This window comes from Pelecanus crispus, chromosome 1 (genome assembly GCF_030463565.1).
Source record: "Pelecanus crispus isolate bPelCri1 chromosome 1, bPelCri1.pri, whole genome shotgun sequence".
Lineage (NCBI taxonomy): Eukaryota > Metazoa > Chordata > Aves > Pelecaniformes > Pelecanidae > Pelecanus > Pelecanus crispus.
Window position 1 is genome coordinate 227,816,189 of NC_134643.1, and position 21,297 is coordinate 227,837,485.

At 68.3% G+C, this 21,297-nt stretch overlaps 1 protein-coding gene across 2 annotated transcripts; it reads left to right on the top strand.

Moving 5' to 3' along the window:
- The first annotated feature begins 2,358 nt into the window (after positions 1-2,358).
- Positions 2,359-20,719, top strand: RRP8 (ribosomal RNA processing 8). 2 transcript variants are annotated; one of them, XM_075728084.1, is made up of 18 exons: positions 2,359-2,412; positions 2,508-2,741; positions 2,875-3,224; positions 3,330-3,459; positions 3,837-3,943; positions 4,082-4,178; positions 8,557-8,727; positions 12,519-12,842; positions 14,065-14,147; positions 14,672-14,810; positions 15,288-15,422; positions 15,522-15,645; positions 15,800-15,936; positions 18,020-18,133; positions 18,793-18,974; positions 19,268-19,493; positions 19,866-20,076; positions 20,252-20,719. In XM_075728084.1, the coding sequence occupies exons 1-18, from the start codon at positions 2,359-2,361 to the stop codon at positions 20,518-20,520; spliced, it is 3,087 nt and encodes a 1,028-aa protein (XP_075584199.1). In that variant the 3' UTR covers positions 20,521-20,719. The 2 variants fall into 2 exon arrangements, with proteins under 2 accessions (XP_075584199.1, XP_075584210.1); XM_075728095.1 differs by lacking the exons at positions 2,359-2,412; positions 2,508-2,741; positions 2,875-3,224; ... (1 more) ...; positions 3,837-3,943; positions 4,082-4,178 and adding an exon at positions 6,415-6,546.
- The last annotated feature ends 578 nt before the right edge of the window (positions 20,720-21,297 follow it).

The window sequence follows — 21,297 nt, forward strand, 5'->3', positions numbered from 1 at the left end:
TCCCGGCTCTGGTTTTAACCCCTTGACAGCAGCAGCCTCACCGAGACCAGGGCTGTGCTGCCCCCAGCTCCCCCGCAGCGCGGGGACGCGCCCGGCAAGCGCGCGCCTGCCTGGGGGTCTGCGGCATCGAGCAGGGACGCGGGGCTGCCCGCAGCGAGTCCCCCCGTGCGGGTGCAGGAACAGACCAAGCACGATGCCCCCGACGCACAGGCGCGAGGACTCGGACCTGGTGCCCCTCGGGGTCCCCGCGAGGCCCGGCACTCGCCCAGCTGCAGCGGGACCCCCAGCCGCCCTGCGCAGGCGGGACAGGCCCCGACACTCCCCGCGCCCGGCAGCTGGCCCCCCAGGACAGCCGCTCGGCCTGCGCCGCACGCTCCGGGCAGCCTCGTGGGCCGAGGGATGCAGGAGACCGGCCTCACAGCCCGGACCCTCGACGGGGTCTCACGGGCACCGGAATGGGCTCCAGAGCTTCCGGGGCAGCGCCAGCGCGGCTCCCAGCTCCGCAGCTGTGGAGGACGGAGCAGCCCTGCCTGCGGGCTGCAAGGGGCCAGCGCTGCACATCCCGCGGCTCCTGCCCGCCCCAGCGCCCCAGGGCTGATGGCGCTGCCCCCACAATGGATTTTTTCCCCCAGCCATCTGGGACGGGAGCGGGGAGGGGTCACCCCAGCGGCACCCGCCCCTGCCTCAGCCCCGTGGGACTTGCACCCCGCTGTCACCGCCACCGCTCCTCCAGCGGCCGTCACCCCTGCTCGGGCCAGGGCTGCCGCGCTCCCGTCCGGCACCGCACCGGTCCCTGCCTCCGGCGCGGCCGGGCTGCCAGCCCTCCCCCAGCCCCTGCACTGCCTGAAACGGGGGGCCCCTGCTCCCCCATCGCCGAGTGGCCCCGCTGAGCCCCTGTGGCCCCTCTCCCCACCACTCCGGCCACGGTGCCACGCTGTGCAGACCCAGGCTGCCCTGGGCCACCCCCCTCCTTCCTCATCGGCCCTGACCCAAGACCCTTCCCCAAGACCAGGTGCGAGGGCCCCACCCTTCCCTGCAGCCCCCCCAAACCCCCTCCAGCACAGCCCCAGCCCCATCGCGCCCCCGCAGACCCCAGGGCTCGACCCACCGTGGGCCCCGGCCTGCCCTGCCCCATCTCGGCAGCACCGACCCCACACCAGCCACCGGCACCGGAGCCCCGGGCAGCCTGCGGGTCCCTGCCTTGCTCAGCCAGCCCGCGCCCCGTGCCCCCGGCCCCCAGCCCCGTGCCCCCGGCCCCGTGCCCCTGGCCCCGTGCCCCCAGCGCCCATCCCCGTGCCCCCCAGCCCCCAGCCCCGTGCCCCCGGCCCCCATCCCCGTGCCCCCAGCCCTGTGCCCCCGGCCCCCAGCCCCATACTCCCAGCCCCGTGCCCCCGGTCCCGTGCCCCCGGACCCCAGACCCGTGCCCCCGGACCCGGACACCCGGACCCCCGGACCCCCGCCGCCGGCGCACCCCACCCGCAGCTGCCCCCATCCAGCCTCTGCCCAGGCCAGCACAGCCCAGCCCGCCCGACCCCCCCCCGGTTTTGTTTCCGGCCCCGGCCCCGGCCCCGGCCCCGGCCCAGCCTGCACGAGCCCAGCGCCAGCCCCGCCCGCCCCAGAGCCGGCCCCGTTCCCAGCCGGTCCCAGCCCCGCCGCCCCCGGCCCCGGCCCGCCCGTGCAGGCCGCCCTTACCGGCTCCGGCGGCGGCGCAGGGCGGCGGCTCAGCGGGCGCGGGACAGCGCGTGGGCCCCGCCCCGCGCCCGCCGCCAGCGCCCCCTGCCGGCCGCCCTCCCGCCGCGCCACGGGCAGGGGGAGGGGCAGGGGGCGGCGCGGGGGGCGAGGCGGGCAGGGGCGGGGCGCGGGGGGCTGGGGGCGGAGCTATTCTGGCTGGGGGCGGGGCTACTCGGGCTGGGGGCGGGGTTACGCGGGGTGGGGGCGGGGTTACGCGGGGTGGGGGCGGGGCCATTCGGGCTGGGGCGGGGCGCGGGGCGCGGGGGGCGGGGCTATTCGGGCTGGGGGGTGCTGGGGGCGGGGCCATTCGGGCTGGGGGCGGGGCTATTCGGGCTGGGGGTGCTGGGGGCGGGGCGCTGGGGGCGGGGCCATTCGGGCTGGGGGCGGGGCGCTGGGGGCGGGGCCATTCGGGCTGGGGGCGGGGCGCCGCGGTCCCGCCCCGCGCAGCCGGGCTGCTCGGCCTCCCGGCCGCAGGGGGGCGGTGTTTCCGCCGGCGCTGCCGGGGCCGCTCTGGGCGCCCCGCGCCGATACCGTCCCGGCGGGGCGCACGTGGGCACCGGCGGCGGGGCCGGGGGGGTCCCAGCGGAGCCGTTCCCGCCCTTCCCGGCCCGGGCAGGCCCCGCGGCCATGTTCGCGGAGGAGGAGGAGTGGAACGATGGGGCGGAGGGGCCGGGCCCGCCGGTAAGGGCTGCGCGCACGGGGCTGCGGCGGGCCGGGCCGGGCCGGGCCGGTCTGCCCGGGCGCGGGGGAGGTGACCGGCCCGCCGCCCTCCGCAGGGCCCCGCGGCGGGGAAGCGGCGCCGGCGGCTGCCGGGGGACGGCGAGCCCGCGCGGAAGCGGCCCGGGGAGCGGAGGCGGGCCGGCAGGCAGCGGGCCGCGGCGGAGGGGCGCCGGGCTGCGGCGGAGGGGCGGCCGGCCGGCTCCGGGGAGCCCCCGGCGGAGCGGGAGCCGCAGGAGCGCGGGCAGCGCCCGGGCGCAGGTACCGGCGGCAGCTCCCGGGGCAGGCCGGGGGTCCTGGCGGGGGCCGGGAGCCGCCCGCCGCCGCCCTGACCTCCCTCGGGGTCCCGCAGAGGCGGGGGCTGCGGGGGCTGCGGGCGCGGGGCCGGCGCGGAGGCTGAGCCGGAGGCAGCGGAGGCGGCAGCAGCAGCGGCAGCACCAGCAGCAGCACCAGCAGCAGCAGCAGCCCAAGAGCGCGGCCCCGGCGGGGCCCGGAGGGGAGCGGGGCGCGGGGCCCGGGGCCCCGGGGCTGCCCGGCCTGCCAGCGGCTCCGGCGGGGCGGTCGGCGGCCCTGCGCGCGCGGATGGAGGAGCGGCTCCTGGGCGCCCGGTTCCGGTACCTCAACCAGCAGCTCTGCACGTCCACCAGCCAAGAAGCGGCGCAGCTCTTCCGGAGCGACCCCGAAGCGTTTGACGCCTACCACCGCGGCTTCGCTCGGCAGGTGGGGCGCTGGCCGGAGAACCCCGTGGATCGCATCATCCGCTACCTGCGGCGGCGGTGAGCGGGCGGAGCCGGGGAGCTCGGGGCCGCGTCCGAGCGCGGGGAGCGGCTGAGGTGGCGGGCGAGGGGGAAGGGGCCTTCTGAGCCCCCGCTGCCCCCCAGGCCGGCCTCGCTGGTGGTGGCGGATTTTGGGTGCGGCGACTGCAAGATCGCGAGCAGCGTCAGGAACAAGGTTCACTGCTTCGACCTGGTACCTCTCAGCCCGCTGGTCACCGTCTGCGACATGGCCAAGGTAGGGGGCGGGGGGCGGCAGCTCTGCGGGGGGACGGCGGCGCGGCGGCACCACACCCGCCGGGGTGTCGGGGGGGCTGGCGCGCTGGGCGCGGTGCTGCCTGGCAGGTCGCAGGGGCGTGGGTTGGGGTGGCCATTGCGGGGCACAGGAGAGGGTGGTCAGCGATCCCGAGGCTGCCGTGTGGGAGAGGGGAGCACGCGTCCGTTCGGGAAAACCGGGGCGCCTCCGTCTGCGGGCTCCCCGGAGAAGATGCTCGGTCGAATCCAAGAGCCCGGGGAGCAGCAAAGCGCGGAGGGGCTGCCCAGCCCCATCACCATCCTCCTCCTCCTCCTCCTCCTCCTCCTCCCGGGGCGGGCGTCCCGGTTGGCGCCTGGCAGGTGCCTTTGGCGGCCGAGTCGGTGGACGTTGCGGTGTTCTGCCTGGCGCTGATGGGCACCAACCTGCAGGAGATCCTGGAGGAGGCCAACCGCGTGCTGAAGCAGGGGTAGGCAGAGACGCGCGTGCCGGGGCGAGCCCGGGAGGCACGGGCTGGCTTTCGGGCGGGCGGCGGGGAGCAGAGGCGGGGGGCTGTGCCCCGGGAGGTGCCTACGCTGCCGCCGCTCAGGGCTGGGGCGTTCTGCAGGGGTACCCTGATGGTGGCTGAGGTGGCCAGCCGCTTTGAGGACACCCACGCCTTCGTGAACGCCATGGCTCAGCTGGGCTTCAAAAGCGTCTCCAAGGTGCGTCCTGGGGTGTGCCCCCGCGCTGGGTGTGCTGGGTGCACCGGGGAGCCCCGAGAAGGAGCCCACGGTCCCCGGCAGCCAGAGACCACCCTTCCCGCTCCCGCGGCAGGGCAAGGCAGCTCGGCCTGGTGCTGGCGGGGAGTGGGCTTGGGGGTGGTGACAGCATTTGGGGGTTTGGGGGACCCGGGGCCCACAGGGGTTGTGGTGCTGGGGTCTGGGGGAGCTGGGTCCTGCGGGAGCTGTGGGACCTGGGGGCTGTGGGGCTGGGGTATGGCGGTGGGTGGGGACCTGAGGGCCAGCCTGGTGCCGGTGGGCAGCAGGCCCAGGGCGGTGACGGCGTATGGGGGTAAGGGAGGACCCAGAGCACGCAGGGGATGTGGTGGTGAGGCCTGGGAGGAGGTTTGGGGGACCCGGGGGCTGTGGGGCTGGAACAGGGTCTGGGGGACCTGGGGCCTGCGGGGGTCTAGGATGAGGGGTGTGGGGGTTAAGGGGACTGGGGGCACCCCAGGGGTCATGGTGCTGGTGGGGGACGGGGGACTTGGGGCATGCAGGGAATGCGGTGCCGGGGTCTGGGGATAGGAGGGCCCAGGGCGCTCGGGGCTTGTGGTGCTGGTGTCTGGGAGGAGGTTTGGGGGAGCTGGGTCCTGTGGGGCTGGGGGCTGCGATGGGGTGGGGGGGCCCACGGCACATGGGATGTGGTGCGGGGCCTGCGGGTGGTGGCGTTGGAGGCCAGGAGCGGGTTGGTGGTCCCCGGGCACGCAGGGATGGGGTGCAGTGTGGGGTCTGGATGCGGTTTGGGGTCCTGGGGCCCGCAGGGATGGGATGTGTGGGGTTTTGGGGTCCCGGGGCCTGCAGGGATGGGATGTGTGGGGTTGGGGGTCCCAGGGTCTGCAGGGATGGGGTGCCATGTGGGGTTTGGATGCGGTGTTGGGTTTGGGGTCTCGGGCCCCGTGGGGATGGGATGTGTGGGGTTTGGGGTCCCGAGGCCCGCAGGGATGGGATGTGTGGGGTTGGGGGTCCCAGGGCCTGCAGGGATGGGATGTGTGGGGTTTGGGGTCCCAGGGCCCGTGGGGATGGGATGTGTGGGGTTTGGGGTCCCGGGTGCTGTGTGGGGTTTGGGTGCGGTTTGGGGTCCCGGGGCCCGCGGGGATGGGATGGGATGCGTGGGGTTTGGGGTCCCAAGGCCCGCAGGGGTGGGGTTTTGGGGCCCCGGGTGCCATGTGGGGTTTGGGTGCGGTGTTGGGCTTGGGGTCCCAGGCCCTGCGGGGATGGGATGTGTGGGGTTTTGGGGTCCCAGGGCCTGCAGGGATGGGATATGTGGGGTCCCAAGGCCCGCAGGGGTGGGATGTGTGGGGCTTGGGGTCCTGGGTGCCATGTGGGGTTTGGATGTGATGTGGGGTTTGGGGTCCCAAGGCCCGCAGGGATGGGATGTCTGGGGTTTGGGGTCCCAGGTGCCGTGTGGGGTTTTGGGGTCCCAGGTGCCGTGTGGGGTTTGGGTGCAGTTTGGGGTCCCGGGCCCCGCGGGGATGGGATGTGTGGGGTTTGGGTGCGGTTGGGGCCCTGTAGGGGTGGGATGTGTGGGGTTTTGGGGTCCCGGGTGCCGTGTGGGGTTTGGGTGCGGTGTTGGGCTTGGGGTCCCAGGCCCCGCGGGGATGGGATATGTGGGGTTTTGGGGTCCCAGGGCCTGCAGGGATGGGATGTGTGGGGTCCCAAGGCCCACAGGGATGGGATGTGTGGGGTTTGGGGCCCCAGGGCCTGCAGGGATGGGATGTGTGGGGTTGGGGTGCGGTTGGGGCCCCACGGGGATGCAGCTCGGGGCCCAGGAGGCGGCGGGGGGTCGCGGGCCCGTGGGGAGGTGTCGATGGGGTTTGGGGGGGCCGGGCCCCGGCGCTGAGGCCCGGGCGCTGCCCCAGGACCTCTCCAGCGCCTTCTTCCACCTGCTGGAGTTCGCCAAGGCCGGCCCGCCCCGCCGCCGCCGCCCCGCGCCCGGCCTACGCCTGCGGCCCTGCCTCTACAAGCGCCGCTGAGGCGGGGCGGGGGCGGGGCCCCCTTCCGGCCCCGCCCCTTTCGGGCCCGCCCTTCCGGCCCCGCCCCCGCGGGCGCGGTGTCCAATAAAGCCGCGGTTTCCGCACGGCTCCGGCGTCCTCGCGGCGAGGGGGCGGGGCGGGGCGCGGCGGCGCCTGCGCAGTGCGCGCGGGGCCTGCGCGGCGGCGGCGGCGTTTCCTGCCGGGGGATGTCGGGGCCTGGCGGCCCGGGCCCCGGCGGGGGGAAGCTGGACATCAACCGCGCCGGCGTGGCCGAGCTGGAGGGAGCGCTCAGCGGCATCGGCCGCCGCCGCGCCCGCGGCATCGTGCGGAAGAGAGAGGTGCGGGCGGGGCGCCGCCGGTGCCGCTGCCGAGCGGCCGGGCCGGGGGCGGCGGGCCGGGAGCGGGGCGGGGCGGGGCGGGGGGCCTCGGCCGTGCCGGCGCGGGGGAGCGGAGCCGGGGCAGGCCGTGCTGGCGGAGCCGCTCTGCCCGAGGACGGGCCGTGCTGCGCGGCGAGGCCCGGGGGCAGCGGGCCGCTCCCTGAGCTGCCGGCCCCGGGGCGGGGTGCGGGCGCGGGCGGGGCGGGCGGCTGTGCGAGCGCTGCTTGCTCTCGGTTCCCGCAGCCGTGCCCGGGGCGGGCAGGCGGGGCCGTTCCGGGGCCCCGGGACGAGGGGGGCCCGGGGCCGGGCTGCGGGAGCCGTTCGCCCGCACGGCACGAAGAGGGCTCCCCGTGCCGAGTCCGCCGGCGGCGCGGAGCGAGGCGGCCTGGCCCGGCTGCCCCCGGCGCGGGCTGGGGCAGCGCCCGCAGCCCTCCCCTTCGGCGGGCACGTCGGCCCGGTTCCGCGGCCCCCTCGTCGCTGGGATGCGGGGCAGAGCCTCGGGCGCTGGCGGTGGGTGACGTTGCGTGCTGAGAGCAGAAAAATGAGTTCCTGGGTGGAACGGGCAGGAGCAGGGAGGGATAGGAGCCGCCTGGCGTGGTCACGATGGGCTGGGAATCCCGCCGCTCCCCCTTGATTGACTTTAGCTCTGTCATTTGGAAATGACAGAGCAGCAGAGCAGCCTGCCTGTGGTAGTCACTCGGGATGACTGAGCTGCCAGCGTGACACAGCCGTGAAAAAGGTAAGCGTGATCTCGGGCTGCGCCTGCCGTGGCGCTTTTAGCAGAGGCAGGAAGGTTAATGCCACCTCTTTGCCGTTAATGCCGTGAAGAACTGGCGAGATCGTGGCCGGAACACGGCATCCGTGCTGAAGCAGGCGGAGAAGCGAGGCAGGATGAGTCCGGGCAAGGGGAGGCTGGCTTGACAAGGCAAGGCTGGAAGAGCTTGACTTTTTTTGGCCTGGAAAAGAGGAGGCTGAGAGGGGCAGGGTCACCAGCTATAAATACAGCAGGAATGTAAACACCGTGGAGGCGGCGGAGCGAGAGCCATTTAAACAAAAGGGCTGCTGGGCTGGGAACAGGTGAGGATGGGTTTACAGAAAGGGGTTTTATCGCTAGAGCTGCGCTTTTGCGTAAAACCGTTTCCAGGGGAGAAGCAGCAGAAGCGCCTTAAAACGATGCAGGATGGATTTGAAGGGATGATCGGAACCGTGTCCCGGCCCTGACGTCTGCGTTGGTCAGAAAGGGCGGATGCTTCCCTGGTAGCAGCCAGGCCGCCCCTGGGCTTCGGGCCCTTCCGGCCGGTGGCAGAAGCTGCTCGGAGCCCGTACCGGGCGTTGTGCGGTCGGTGGCAGCGCCTGGTTCCCAGTGCGGGGCTGGGCCGTGCTTCACCGGGCGTTTTGCAGGATGGTGGGTGCCTTGCACGCACGTGTGCGTGTCTGCGTGTGCCTGGCCGGAGGCAGGGGCTGTTTCCGTTCCCTGGAGCTGCAGGCGAGGGAGATTGACTGCGTGGGCCAGGAAACGCTCCCAGCCTTGGCACTAGCCAGCTGGGAGGCACAATTCCGCTTTCTGAGCTTTTAGCCTTTGCTTTTGGGCCGCTACTCCCCTTGTTAGCGGTAGCTCCGGTGCTGCTGCCTCTTCCTTGCAGGCGTTGCAGTTGTCGCTCAGGGCAGGGAAAGTTTGTGGGAACGGGAGGGATGACGTGGGCACGGCTGTTTTGGGCAGAAGGCGTCCCTTGCCTTGGATGGGAGCGGTAGCGAGGCCTTGCAGTGCGAGGGTATCGCCCAGCTGCGGCACCCTGGCTTTCTCTCCCCTGAAGGCCTAGGAGGAGCTGGTGGTTGTGAGATGCGAGCTGGTAGGTCTGGACCGGCCGGGAGAGAGCCCGTCTGCGGAGGGCGTGAGTAAGCTTGGTCCTGCTTCGAGCCTGCTGCCTGGCTTTCTCGGCTCCGTATCGAATCCCATTTCTCTTCTCGCAGGAACTGAAGGGCTTCAACTCGCTTGATGATCTTCTCCATGTCAAAGGCATCACCACCCGCATCTTGGAGCTGAACAGTCAGCGGATGACTTGCAGGAGGAGGCCGAGCAGCGAGGAAGCTGCGAGGGTGAGCCCTGGTCTGCAGGGAGACAGCAAAGCTCCTGCGCCTCAGGTAGGAAAAGGAAGGTAGGGTTGCCCTGCCTACCTGGTGTGGCGGTGAGCCTCCCTCCAGCGGTGCAGAAATTAGGGAGGGGGACCGTGTGCTGGGACAGGGGAGGTCTGCGGGGAGGAGACGTCTGCTCTGGGCGCCGGAACCGGGAGGCCCGAGGAATGCTGCGCCCTTTCAACAGCCAAGCGGGTTGTCCGCAGCCTCCCTGTAGGGCGGCAGCTTGCTTCGGGGAGCGTGCTGACGGCGAGCCTGAGGTGCGCCGGGCCCGGCTGGCGTTGTGGTGTCCTGCCAGGGGCTGCAGCGTCCCCCCGAGCCGTGCCGCGAGCCGCTCTGGCCGCTGCGATGCCTCTGCCCCGGCGTCCCTGATAGAAACAATGCTCCGACCCTAGAGGACACGCGTGGCTTCCTGCCGCCTCCCCTGCCCCAGAGCAGCCAGCCGTGCGTAGGTTTCCCGCAGACAGTTGTTAAGTTCCACTAATTGTTCATCGCTGGAGGCCAGAGCTGGGTGTGGAGAGAGATTCTTCCCCTGGACCGGCTGCTGAGGAGGCCGGAGTCCGTGTCTCTTGCCAAGCTCTCTACCCCGTCGCCCGCCTCGCCCGTGAGGAGCGACGGCCAGCGCGCTGCGGGCGTGGGCTGGCACGCGCCCAGCTCGGCTCTGGGGACGCCTTCAGGAGCGCATCTTCCTGCGGTGCTGCCTGCGGGGCTGAGGAAGCCCCCTCGCCTCGGAGCGCGCTCTGCGGGCCGGGCAGGGGGGTGGCTGGAGGGCGCTTCATTGCCTGGGACACGCCGGCGACTCTTCTGCCCCTGTGCTGCCCTGGGGCCGTCGTCCTGAGGCTTGTTACCGTCCGAGACCTAGAGGCGACCCCCCCCCGGCTCTAGACGCGACCCCCCGGCTCTAGACGCCAGAGGAAGTGCTTGGGAAGCCTGGGTTCCGTGCTCCCTCCTGAAAAGCCGTGTCCGGGTGGGCCGTCACGTCGTGCCTTCTTATCCGGTCACTGCCTCTGCCCGAGAGTCCAACCCCGTTCCAAGCCCACCGGCCAGGCAGGGCCCAGTCTGACTGGGCGGTGTGAAGAAACAGAATCATGGAATTGTTTAGGTGGGAAAAGACCTTTATGATCGTCCAGTCCAACCAGTAGCCTAATCCTACCAAGTCCACACTAAACCAGTTAAGGGGAGAGCAGCAACCCCACACCTCCTGCCTTGATGGCTGGATTATAAATAATGACAGTAAAAATTGGGAATCATTAAGATTGGAAAGGATCTCTAAGATCATCAGCCCAACCATCACCCCAACACCCCCATGCCCACTAAACCATGTCCCAAAGTGCCACCTCTGCCCGTTTTTTGAACCCCTCCAGGGATGGGGACTCCCCCACCTCTCTGGGCAGCCTGTTCCAATGCTTGACCACTCTTTCCATGAAGAAATTTCTCCCAATATCCAATCTAAACCTCCCCTGGCGCAGCTTGAGCCCATTTCCTCTCATCCTATCGCTAACTACTTGGGAGAAGAGCCCAACACCCCCTCCCTGCCCCCTCCTGTCAGGAGCTGCAGAGCGATGAGGTCTCCCCTCAGCCTCCTCTTCTCCAGGCTGAACACCCCCAGCCCCCTCAGCCGCTCCCCACCAGCCCCGTGCTCCAAACGACCCGTCTGCCTCTGGTCTGGGGAATCTGTCCGGGGCTGGGCGCTTAAGCACGTGTGCGCTGAGCCCTGATTTCTAAATGTGAATAAACCCAGCCCTAACTGCAGTAAACGTTGCAGTGCTTGGTAGGAGCCCTGTAAAGCAGCACGATTTTTCTTTCCCTAGGTGCATTTTTGTGTTGTGACCAAATCGCCCCTCCATTTCTTTTTTTCTCCTACAAAATATTTTTTCCAGATTTGGAATCATTTGGGAGAGGAGATTGAGCAATATCTTCAAGTTTTAAGTGTTCTGTTTAAAAACATGGATTGGGCGTTGCGGGACTCGAGCGCGTAGGGCAGCACCGGGGGTGGTACTGCTTCCCTGCTTCTGCTCCTTCCCTCTTCAGATTTTGGAGCCCGAGGCTCGTGCTGCGTGCGACCCCTCGGTCCTTTTCAGTTGCCGCTTTGCAGGACGCGCAGTGCCCGGTGCCCAGCTGGCCCTGCTCTCGCTGTCTTTAGAGGGAGGACGTTGCCTCTGGGTGTACTGAGATGCATTGAGCTGGGTGAGCCCAGCTTACCAAGCGATGCGGGTCGCGCCGCGTGACTGTCCTGTCGTGGAATCGTAGAATCGTTGAGGCTGGAAAAGACCTTTAAGATCATCCAGTCCAACCATTAATCTACACTGCCAAGTCCACCGCTGTCCCTGCTGCCTACCCAGGTGTCAGTCTTAAAATGTCATCAGAAAAGATTTTATTTACCTCCATGTTCTGAATAAAACAAATACTGGCTACTGTAGTTTTCCACACACGTACCCCTTTACGGGTTTGCACTAGGCCCGTCAGCAGAAACTGCGGTTTCCCATTTACAGGCACATTTTGAGGTCTGTTCCCTGGCTCGCTCTTGAGCGAAGCCTCATCCGCAGCCCTTGAGAGGCTGCGGCACGCCGGTGCTTTCATCGGAACCCTGTGCCCCGGTCAGACGCTTGGAAGCGTATGAGTACGTCTCATTGATGCAATTTATGTAATTGCTTTTCTTAACCGAAGGTAACACGTCAAGGAATAAACTCAATTTCATTTGAAAACACCTATTTTCCTAAAGTCTCATCAGCTGGTACCACGCACGTCCCTGTCGTTTATCTTTTACTCGTCGAATCCCGCGCCGGCCTCTCCATTGCCGGGTGTCAGGCTATGTGAGGACTCATTTTTCTCCTGCCTTCCTCAGTTTCGGCACAACCTTCACGCTCTCCTGGTCTTTGCAGTTTCTCCTGTATTCCAAGATTTACCAGAAATAACTGCTGCGGGCCAGCGATCTGTGCTAGTCTCGAGGAGTCTTGGGCGCGAGTTGTGCTGGGCTGCCGACCGAGGCGTTTTATGGGTGTACGGGGAAACAGTTCCTCATTCCCGTGCGGTGCAGGGGCGTTGTTCTGCTTCCTCCAAGCAATTGCTGAGCGCCGGCGGCTGGGTTGGTTTTGTGGCGTTACTCGCAGCGCTGCCTTCTTTGGGGAGGAAGGGCGCCAGTGGCGTTAGACGGGCGCGCGCGACTCGCGGCCTCTCGAGAGGCGCTTGCTCTCGGTCAGGGTGGCTGGCGGGCGAGGGGACCCGCGCGCCGTGCTGAAGGCTGAAGTGCAACACGCGCCGCCTCTCTGACGCCGGGGTCCTGCCCGGGGGAGGCAGCCCGCCTGGGCAGCTCTGCTCCCTGCTCTGGCAAGCGAAGGGCAGAGGGCTCTTCCCGGCTGCGGGCCGGGGGGCGGCTCGGCTGGGCGGAGGTGGAGCTGGTGCTGGCGCGTTTGGCGGCCGGCACCGCCGATGCTCCTGCAGCGTTTGTGTTTTCTGCTCGGTCGCAGAGTTGCCGGCTGCCGCGTAATTTGGTCGCGCTGCAGCCGCGCTTCCCTGTGGGGCTGGGAAGCGACCCGTCTCCGGGTCGTGCTTGGCCGTAGCTGCCTTGTGGCCCCGGGGAGCACCTTAGCTCCGTGGCCGGCTCCCCTCGTCCCACCGTTGGCTCTGCTCAGCTCATCACCCCCTCTTTCGGACTGCAGAGCGAGGCCCTGGTGCTCCTCGGGCCGTTGCTCCGACTGGCGGCCCCCGCGGCTCCCCAGCGCGTCCCCAGCCCGGGCACGCTGCGCTGGGGCACAGAGCTGCGGCACACGGGCCTGACCCTGCCTCTCCCTCTCTTGTAGGTGGTGGCTGAGGAGGAGGATGTCTCGGGCCCCTGGGAGCCGGAGCACTCTGGGAAGGGGAGCCCAGGCTCAGGACCAGAGGCCGACAGCTCCAGTGGGCGAGGGGCGCAGGAGCCGGTCGGCTCCACGGTCTGCGGGGAGCGGGAGCAGGAGCGGGAGGAGGAGGAGGAGGAGGAGGAAGAAGAGGAGGAAGAGGGGAGCTGCTACAGCGAGGAAGGGGAGGATGGCAGCAACGTCTACTTCTATTACACCATTGGAGAGCGCTGGATAGACTACCTGCAGCGGACAGAGGACGGCGGCCTCCTCCGTCACGTGCGGCCCAAGGTAACGCTGCTGGCAGCACGGCCCCGGCCAGGGCTTTGCCCCAAAGAGCGGCGCTGCCCCCGCGGTTGGCGGCTCCCCGCCAGGAGCTGACACCGGCACGTTGCCCGTGGGCCCGTCCCGGTGGCCTCGGCGCCTGCGGGCACCCGCCGCTTGCCGTGGCGGTGGTGCCAGAGCGGGCCGCGGGCTGCCACAGCGCTTCAAGCTCCTGCGGCGTCGGGCGCGCGTCTGGCTGCCGCTGCCGCTGCAGACCCCCGGCACTGCTGGCGGCTCCGTGGTGCAGGTTGTGCTCCGCAGTCGTCGGCCTGCGGGGCTGCTGGGGCCGGGGGAAGGAGGCGCTGTCGCAGTCTGTCCGAGTGCTGCTGGTAGTCCCCCGCCATCCCCGTGCCCAGTGCAGCCCCTGCCCTGTGCCGGGGTCCCTGTTGGGGAGCAGGGCCTGAGCTGGGGCGGCAGGAGCCTGCTGGGGGTCAGGCAGAGGCCTCTGCAAGTGTTCTGCAGGATGCGGGCGTTGTGGTGAGGAGCCCGGGCCAGCCCTGAGCACCGCGCTGCAGCTGGTGCCCGGGTCAGCTACCGGAGGAAAAGAGCCCCCGGCTTCCTAGCCGGGCTGGGGAGCCCCGCGCTCGCTTTCTGGTGGCTGCCAGCGCCGTCTGGTAGCCGCCCCGCTCTCCCCGCGTCTCCTGCTAACCCTGCGCCTCTCCTACGGAGTCAGAAGGATGCAGACTCCCTTTGATGCGACCGCGGCGGGGTACGGTCTGCCACGCATGCCAGCGCGGCTCTCCCCGTAGCTGCCAAGTGGGGTTCGCTGAGCGGCTCCGCGGCCCGGCTGCTCTGCCGGAGGCTTCGGCGTGCCAGGTTCCCTGCTCAGGTCGCAGGTCTGCCTGCTCCGTGTTGAACCGTGCCTAGAGAATGCCGAGCAGATGTACCAGTAGGTTTTCTCAGCCTCTCTTTCTGTCCCTGTGCAGCTGTTTTGCTGACCTTTCCCCATCAGCTCCGATATTCCCCTCAGAAGGACCAAGTTCCATTTCTCCCACAGAAGCGAACTCTCCTGCCATCTCGAGAGCTCAGGGGGCCTTCAGCTTCCCCCTGCAGGTCCCCAGCGTGAGCGTGGACTCGGAGGACTTACTAGGCTGGGTCTCCCACTGTCGCTTTGGGCAGAGAATTAGTGACCCGGAACGTGCGCAGAGGGCTCTGCTCCAGCCTGCTTTAACTTGCCGTCTCCTTGCAGATGAAGCGGAAGTCGGAGAACGGCCTGGACGGCAGGGCGCTTTCCCCCGGTAAGAAGCTGTGCAAGGGCTCCGAGTACAGCAGGTGAGTGCTCTGCGTGCTGAGCAGCGCGTTGACCTGGGCGGCGGGAAGACCTCTTTCGTAGAATCATAGAATCATAGGATCGTTGAGGTTGGAAAACACCTTGAAGATCATCCGGTCCAACCATTAACCCACACTACCAAGTCCACACTAAACCAGTCAAGGGTAGACGAGGCTATTTCTGCCAGTGCCATCCCTCAGGTGTGCTGAGGCTGTGGAGTCTCCATCCTTGGGGAGACACGGGAGCCGTCGGGGGGTCCTGCTGGAGCAGGGGATTGGGCCAGGCGACCGCCGGGGGTGCCTCCAGCCTCGGCCAGCCTGGGACCCTGCCGCTGTAGAGCCGGCCGGGCCAGGGGGGCTGCGTGCGTAGCCTGGTGGAAGCGATGGGGAAGGGGCTTAGCTTGGCGGGAGGCTCACAGCTGGTGGTTTACGGGGACCCTCTGCTCCGGGAATGTTTGCGCAGCGTGGCCCGGAGTCGCGCTGGCACGTCTCACCTTCGCTTTGGTCTCTCCCCGGCTGTGGCCCAGGACGCTGGGTCCCTGCATGCCCAGTCCCACCACCACCTTCGGGGACCTGCGCAACGCCAAAGCAGGCCAGGCCCGGCGCCGACGCATCCCCTCGGTCGCCCCTCCTCCCGAGCTGCAGGACTGGCTCCGCACCTTCCAGGTAGGCTCCGGAGCCCCGCCAAAGGGCTCACCTCGGAGGGCACCTGGCAGCTTTGGGTCTGACGGGCGGGCAGGAGGGGAGCCAAGCCCTAGGGAGTCTGCGTGAAACCCGCCACAGGCAGGGGTTTGGGTCCCACGGTGGGTTTTCAGCGAGTTTTTCCCTCGGGTGAAGGCGCACAGAAGCGGCGTCAGCCCCCCTCTCGCTCCCCTTTGTCCTGGAGCGGTGTTGCTTTGCCGTCGCGCAGCTCCCGTGTTCCCTCTCGGGTGAGTCACAGAGCTCCCAGTCCCGTCTCTGTGGCTCCTGGCTATCTTGGGATCTAGGCAGCAGAGCCCTGCCCTGCTCCAGCGGCCCGGCCTGCCCGTGCTGGTTGGTGTCTGCTCGGGCCGGGTGGGCGCACAGGCACCGCACGGAGCCGCGGGGGAGCCTGCGAGGGCCTGCTGTGCGTGCCGGCGTCGTGACTGGTGTCCCTGTCCGCAGCGGTGGAGCGGCCCAGAGAAGCTGCTTGCTCTGGATGAGCTCATTGATCGCTGCGAGCCCTCCCAAATCAAGTACATGATGCAGGTCATTGAACCCCAGTTCCAGAGAGACTTCATTTCCCTGCTGCCCAAGGAGGTGAGTTGAGGCAAGGGGCAGGCTGACCCCGCTGCTGGGCTCCAGTGACCAGCCACGGGAGCCCACCGTGCCCCTGTGACTCGCCTTCCCCTCCTGCAGCTGGCACTCTACGTCCTCTCGTTCCTGGAACCTCGGGACCTGCTCCGTGCTGCCCAGACCTGTCGCTACTGGAGGGTCTTGGCTGAAGATAACCTGCTTTGGAGAGAAAAATGCCGCGAAGAAGGTAAAGAGCCCTCCTCCGTGTGGCACGTGGGACGCTGCGGCCGGGCTCTGCGGTGGGGTGGCCCGCAGCTCCCACGCTGTGCCTCAGCTCCGCAGCAGGAGGGCATGGACCACCGGTGTACTGTCAGGCATCCCGCTGTGCTTTTCTCCTGCAGGCATTGAGGAGCCCTTGAACCTGCGGAAGCGGCGCCTGCTGAGCCCCGGATTCATGTACAGCCCCTGGAAATTTGCCTTCATGCGGCAGCACAAAATTGACATGAACTGGCGCAGCGGGGAGCTTAAAGCCCCCAAGGTGGGTGCTTCCAGGAGCCCTTGCTGAGAGCCAGACTCCAGAGCTTTGACGTGTAGGAAGCCGGTACAGGAAGGAAGTAGCAGAGAAATATCCCTGACTAATAGGATGAGAACACCACTAAGAATTTTCAGAGTGCCTCGGGAAAAGATTCACAAGCCTGACCTGTCTTCAGGAGGCGCAGGCCAGAGGCGTTCACCTGGAAGTATTTGAATTCAGAGGTGCTTGAAGGCGTGGGTCCTGCAGCTGCCCGCAGCTCCCGTCCCTGCCTGCAGGAGTGGACCCCCGGCGCAGCTCGCTCGGGGCTTTGCCCTGGGCTCTGGCTGGCAGCACGGCTGGCCCGGGGGGCTGCCGCAGCGGCTGGGACAGGGCTGCAGTTCTGCCAGCAGAGAGAGGGTCCCCCTGGGCCGCGGCGAAGGGGGTTTGCATCCCCTCGCCCCTTCTCCGAGCGCCTGTGGCGGGGCCGTCGCCAGCCTCGGCATCCGGGGAGCGGTAGGGCCCTGCCGGGGCTCCGCCGAGCCTTGTCCCTGCTACGAGGTTCCGGAACGCTCGGGCGCTGGCGGCGTGGGTCCCCGCCAAGGTCCCTGCCTGCCCCTCGTCCCTGTGCGGGAGGGCAGGGGGAGCGGAGCCCCAGCCGCCCCTTCCCTCGGTCTCTCGGGTGACGCTCTCGGTCCCGCCGCTCTCCACCTCTGGAGGCTTTTCCCGGGCCCCCGCTGTTGCCAGCCCCTTCTCCCAGCCCCTGCGGCGCGCGAGGCGAGCAGCGGCGCTCTGCCCGGTGCCGTCGCTGCGGGGCCCGCGCCCCCCGGCAGCCAGCTGGCACCAGGCAGCCCTTTCGCGAGACCCCCAGCGCCCCGGTCCCTGTGCCCCCCGCGAGCAGAGCTCTCCGGGGCGCTGCCCGCAGGGACGCCCGCCCCGTGCCTCCCCGGCCGAGGGCAGGGTTAATGCGTTCCCTGCAAAGGGCACCCCGGCCTTGTTTTGGCGCCGAGCCGCCGCTTGCCCTGGTGCTGCCGCTCCCTGTGGCTCGGCCAGGTCTGTCTGACGCGCCTCCTCATTCCCTGGGGCCCTGCCTGATCTCTGCCCGCCCGCTGATGTTGCTCGGTCGCTGCCGCCCTTTCCGCATCGCCGCGCTGGGGAGGGGGCAGCCGGCGCGCAGCTGTTTGTGCGCTGCCTGCCATCCACCCTGTGCACCGTGGAGCTGGTGGTCCGAAATGTGCTCTGGATGCTGGCCGCCCCTTTTTGATCCGGGACAGAATGTCTGTCAGCTCTGAGCTCGATAGCTTGTGCTGCCTGACTAGCTACAAGGGTCCGTGCGTGTTGTGGAGGCCCCGGGTAGCCCACCGTCCCCCAGCAGGAGCTGCCAGCTGCCCCCCCGGCTCCTCCTGTAGCTGCTGCCCCACGGGGAAGCAGCAGGGAGGTGCAGGCGTTACAGGGCCCCATCTGTTCTTCCTCCCCTCAGCGCTTGCTGCTTCCCCACCGCTTTCAGAGGCTGCTTTGAGGCCTGAGGTCCCGCAGGCTCCGGGGCTCTGAGCTGCCCTCACCTCCCTACGATAGAATCACGGAACGCTTTGGGTGGGCAGGGCCCTTCAGAGCCCACCCAGCCCGGCCCCTGCAGTGCCAGGGACAGCTTTAACCAGCCCAGGGTGCTCAGAGCCCCGTCCAGCCTCAGTGGTTGGACTGGGTGATCTTAAAGGTCTTCTCCAACCTAAACAATTCGATGGTTCTGTAACCTGGCCTGGGATGTTCCCAGGGACGGGGCCTCCACCGCCTCTCTGGGCAGCCTGTGCCAGTGCCTCACCGCCCTCACTGTACAAAATTTCTTCCTTATATCCAGTCTAAATCTATTCTTCTTTAGTTTAAACCCATCACTCCTTGTCCTGTCCCAACAGGCCTTGCTAAAGCTCGCCCCCCCCCTTCCCGCAGGCCCCTCTCAGCACTGCCAGGCCGCGCTCAGGCCTCCCCGCAGCCCCCTCCTCTCCAGGCTGAGCACCCCCAGCCCCCCAGCCTGGCCCCGCAGCAGAGGGGCTCCGGCCCTCGGGGCATTTCTGTGGCCCCCTCCAGCCCCTTACTCGTGGTGTTCTCCGTGCAGGTGCTGAAGGGACACGATGACCACGTCATTACCTGCCTGCAGTTCTGCGGCAACCGGATAGTCAGCGGCTCGGATGACAACACGCTCAAAGTGTGGTCGGCTGTCACTGGGGAGGTGAGCTCTCGTCCGTCGTCGCGTCGTCGCGTCGCAGGGCGACTCCGCTGCCGTGCTGGGAGCCGGGCTGATGCTCTGCGTTGCTGCAGGAACGGGCGGAGGCGTGAGAGGCTCGGTGGCCTTCCCGGGGGGTTTGTCTTGTCTCCGGCGGAGCGTGGCTGGGGAGAGGATTTGATGGCTCCTGTGACTGCAGGAGCGGCGGGCAGAGCTGCCTTCAGCTACAAGTCTGTTGGTGCAGTGACAAATGAGCAGGAGCTGGCCGCACGTGTGTTCTCGCTGGCGGTCAGCAGGTGTGGACCCCTCCTGGAGATCCAGGAAGGGCACGAAACTCGACTGGGTTTAGAAAAGCAGGTGATGGTTATCAGGAGAGGACTCTGCGGCGGGGGCCCGAGTCTGTCGCAGGGAGGCGGGTTGCTGACCTGGAAAGCCTTACCAGTCGCCCGCCCGGAGGAAATCCTGCGCTTTGCTTTTCCTTTTTGCTGTGTTGCTCAGCCTTTCCCAAACCAGTGTCTCACACAGAATCATAGAACGGTTTGGGTTGGAAGGGACCTTAACGATCCCCTCGTTCCAGCCCCCTGCCATGGTCGGGGGCACCTTCCACTAGACCAGGTGGCTCGAAGCCCCGTCCAACCTGGCCTTGAACATCTCGTCCTCTGCAGTGTGTGCAGACGCTGGTTGGCCACACAGGGGGTGTGTGGTCTTCCCAGATGAGGGACAGCATCGTCATCAGCGGCTCCACGGACCGGACCCTCAAAGTGTGGAACGCAGACACGGGCGAATGCGTGCACACGCTGTACGGGCACACGTCCACCGTGCGCTGCATGCACTTGCACGGGAACAGGTATGGGTGCGACGGTGTTTGGGGCCGGGGCTGCTCTCCGGAACGGCGCAGGCGGAGGTGTCGAAGCGCTGGGGGCCTGGGCCAGGCTGTGGTGTGGGCTGCAGGGCAGGTGAAGGTGCAGAGGTGGTCAGGGCGAGGGCCGATCCGCAGCTGGAAGATGCTGCGTGGGAAGAGGTATCCCTGGGGAGGACACGCTGGGGCTGCTCCTCGGGGAAGCTCGTGTGCCTGGGGATCTCGCAGCTGGGCGAGGTCCAGAGTCGACAGCCGGGCTCTGAGCGCGCCCTTGCCCGCAGGGTTGTGAGCGGCTCACGGGACGCCACCCTGCGCCTCTGGGACATCGAGACCGGGCAATGTCTGCACGTGCTGATGGGGCACGTGGCTGCCGTGCGCTGCGTGCAGTACGACGGGCACAAGGTGGTGAGCGGCGCGTACGACTACACGGTGAAAGTGTGGGACCCCGAGAGCGAGAGCTGCACTCACACGCTGCAGGGACACACGAACCGCGTCTACTCCTTGCAGGTAATACCCCGGCTTCCCCTTCCCTCCCGCTCGCGTGCCGCAGGGGCACGAGCCGTGCCTGTTTCAGCAAGCGGGGGGCTGTCTCCCCACCCCGCGCGTGCTGCAGGGACGCACGGGCCGCGTCTGTTCCCCGCACGCCAGACACTCTGCCCCTCCACCCCGACCCCCACACACGCACGCACTGCAGGAGCACGCACGCCGCGGCTGCTTCCTGTAGGGAAGACGCTGCCAAACGCACGTGCACCCCGCTTAGCCAAAGGGTACGTGAGCGCGTCACTTAACCTGCCGCGCCCCACGTCTCTGACACCGGGCTGCGAAGAACACTCCTCCCCTTCCTGGGCAGGCCGTGCTGACCTGTGTCTCTCTGGGCAGTTTGATGGGACGCACATCGTGAGCGGCTCCCTAGACACGTCGATTCGAGTGTGGGACGTAGAGAGTGGAAACTGCCTACACACTCTCATGGGGCACCAGTCTCTCACGAGCGGCATGGAGTTACGGGACAACATCCTCGTGTCTGGCAATGCTGACTCCACAGTCAAGATCTGGGACATCAAGACGGGCCAGTGCCTGCAAACGCTGCAGGGTGAGTGCGGGAGGCTGGAACAGCTCCCCTCGCTGGGGCTGCCGCAGAGGGGTCGTGTTTGCTGCGAGCTGCCAGGCGTGCAGGGGCAGGGCGCGTGTTGCCAGCAGTGGGTGCTCCTGCAGAGCCTGGGGTTGGAGGTGGGAGCGCAGGACTGACAGACACCCTCTGCTTCCAGGGCCCAGCAAGCACCAGAGTGCCGTGACCTGCCTACAGTTCAGCTCCAAGTTTGTGGTGACCAGCTCAGACGACGGTACTGTCAAGCTCTGGGACCTCAAGACGGGCGAGTTCGTGCGCAACCTGGTCGCGCTGGAGAGCGGGGGCAGCGGGGGCGTGGTGTGGCGCATCCGCGCCTCCAACACCAAGCTCGTGTGTGCGGTGGGCAGCCGCAACGGCACGGAGGAGACCAAGCTGCTGGTGCTGGACTTTGATGTGGACCTGAAATGAACCTGGCCAGTCCAGGCTGGGATGGAGGATCCCGCGGGCTGGGTGTAGCAGCTGGTCTTGGTGGGGCTGGCCCCAGAGCAGGCGCTAGCCCCCCGCGGGCTGTAAATAGTGTTTGCAGCTGTCTGGGCCTTATTTATATATGTGTGAACTCCCTGCGGGGAGCCTGCGCCCGGCTGGGGCACTGTACAGAGGAAGCAGCATGTTTTGTACACACTAATATATCGATTTATTTCTGTACCTGGGGCCTTCTTCTCCACCCCTGCTGTTCCCTGAGCCCGCCCTTCCTGGAGCTTGCCGGGGGGAGCAGTTGGTGGCCGCAGCCCGTCCCGTTTGATTCCAGGCTGCAGCAGGGAGGGCACAGGCTTTCCTTAGAGTCGCTGACCTTGGAGACCCGCTCGCTCTTCCTGCGCATCCATGCCCTTGTCTGGTGGAGTGCACTCTGCCTGCAGTCCCGTAGCTGTGGCCTCCCGCTGCTTTATTTCGGGCACGGTAGCGGGCTGGCAGCGTGCACGAGGCGCTGAGCACGCAGCGCTGGGGAGGTCTTGCTGGCCGCTGGAAGGCAGGGGGGTGGGAAGGCAGCACAGGCTGCCCCGCCGCTGCGCCCAGGTAGGCGCGTACCAGCTGGCACGGCTGCAGCGCTTCCAGCCGCGTCCCTGGGACCTGCGGCCCCGCGGGGCACAGTGCAGCCGCAGCCCTGGCAGGCGTCCTTGCTCCCCGCCGCAGTGCTCGCAGCACAGCAGAGCAGCGGGGCGGCTGGCAGGCCCCCCTCCCTTCAGG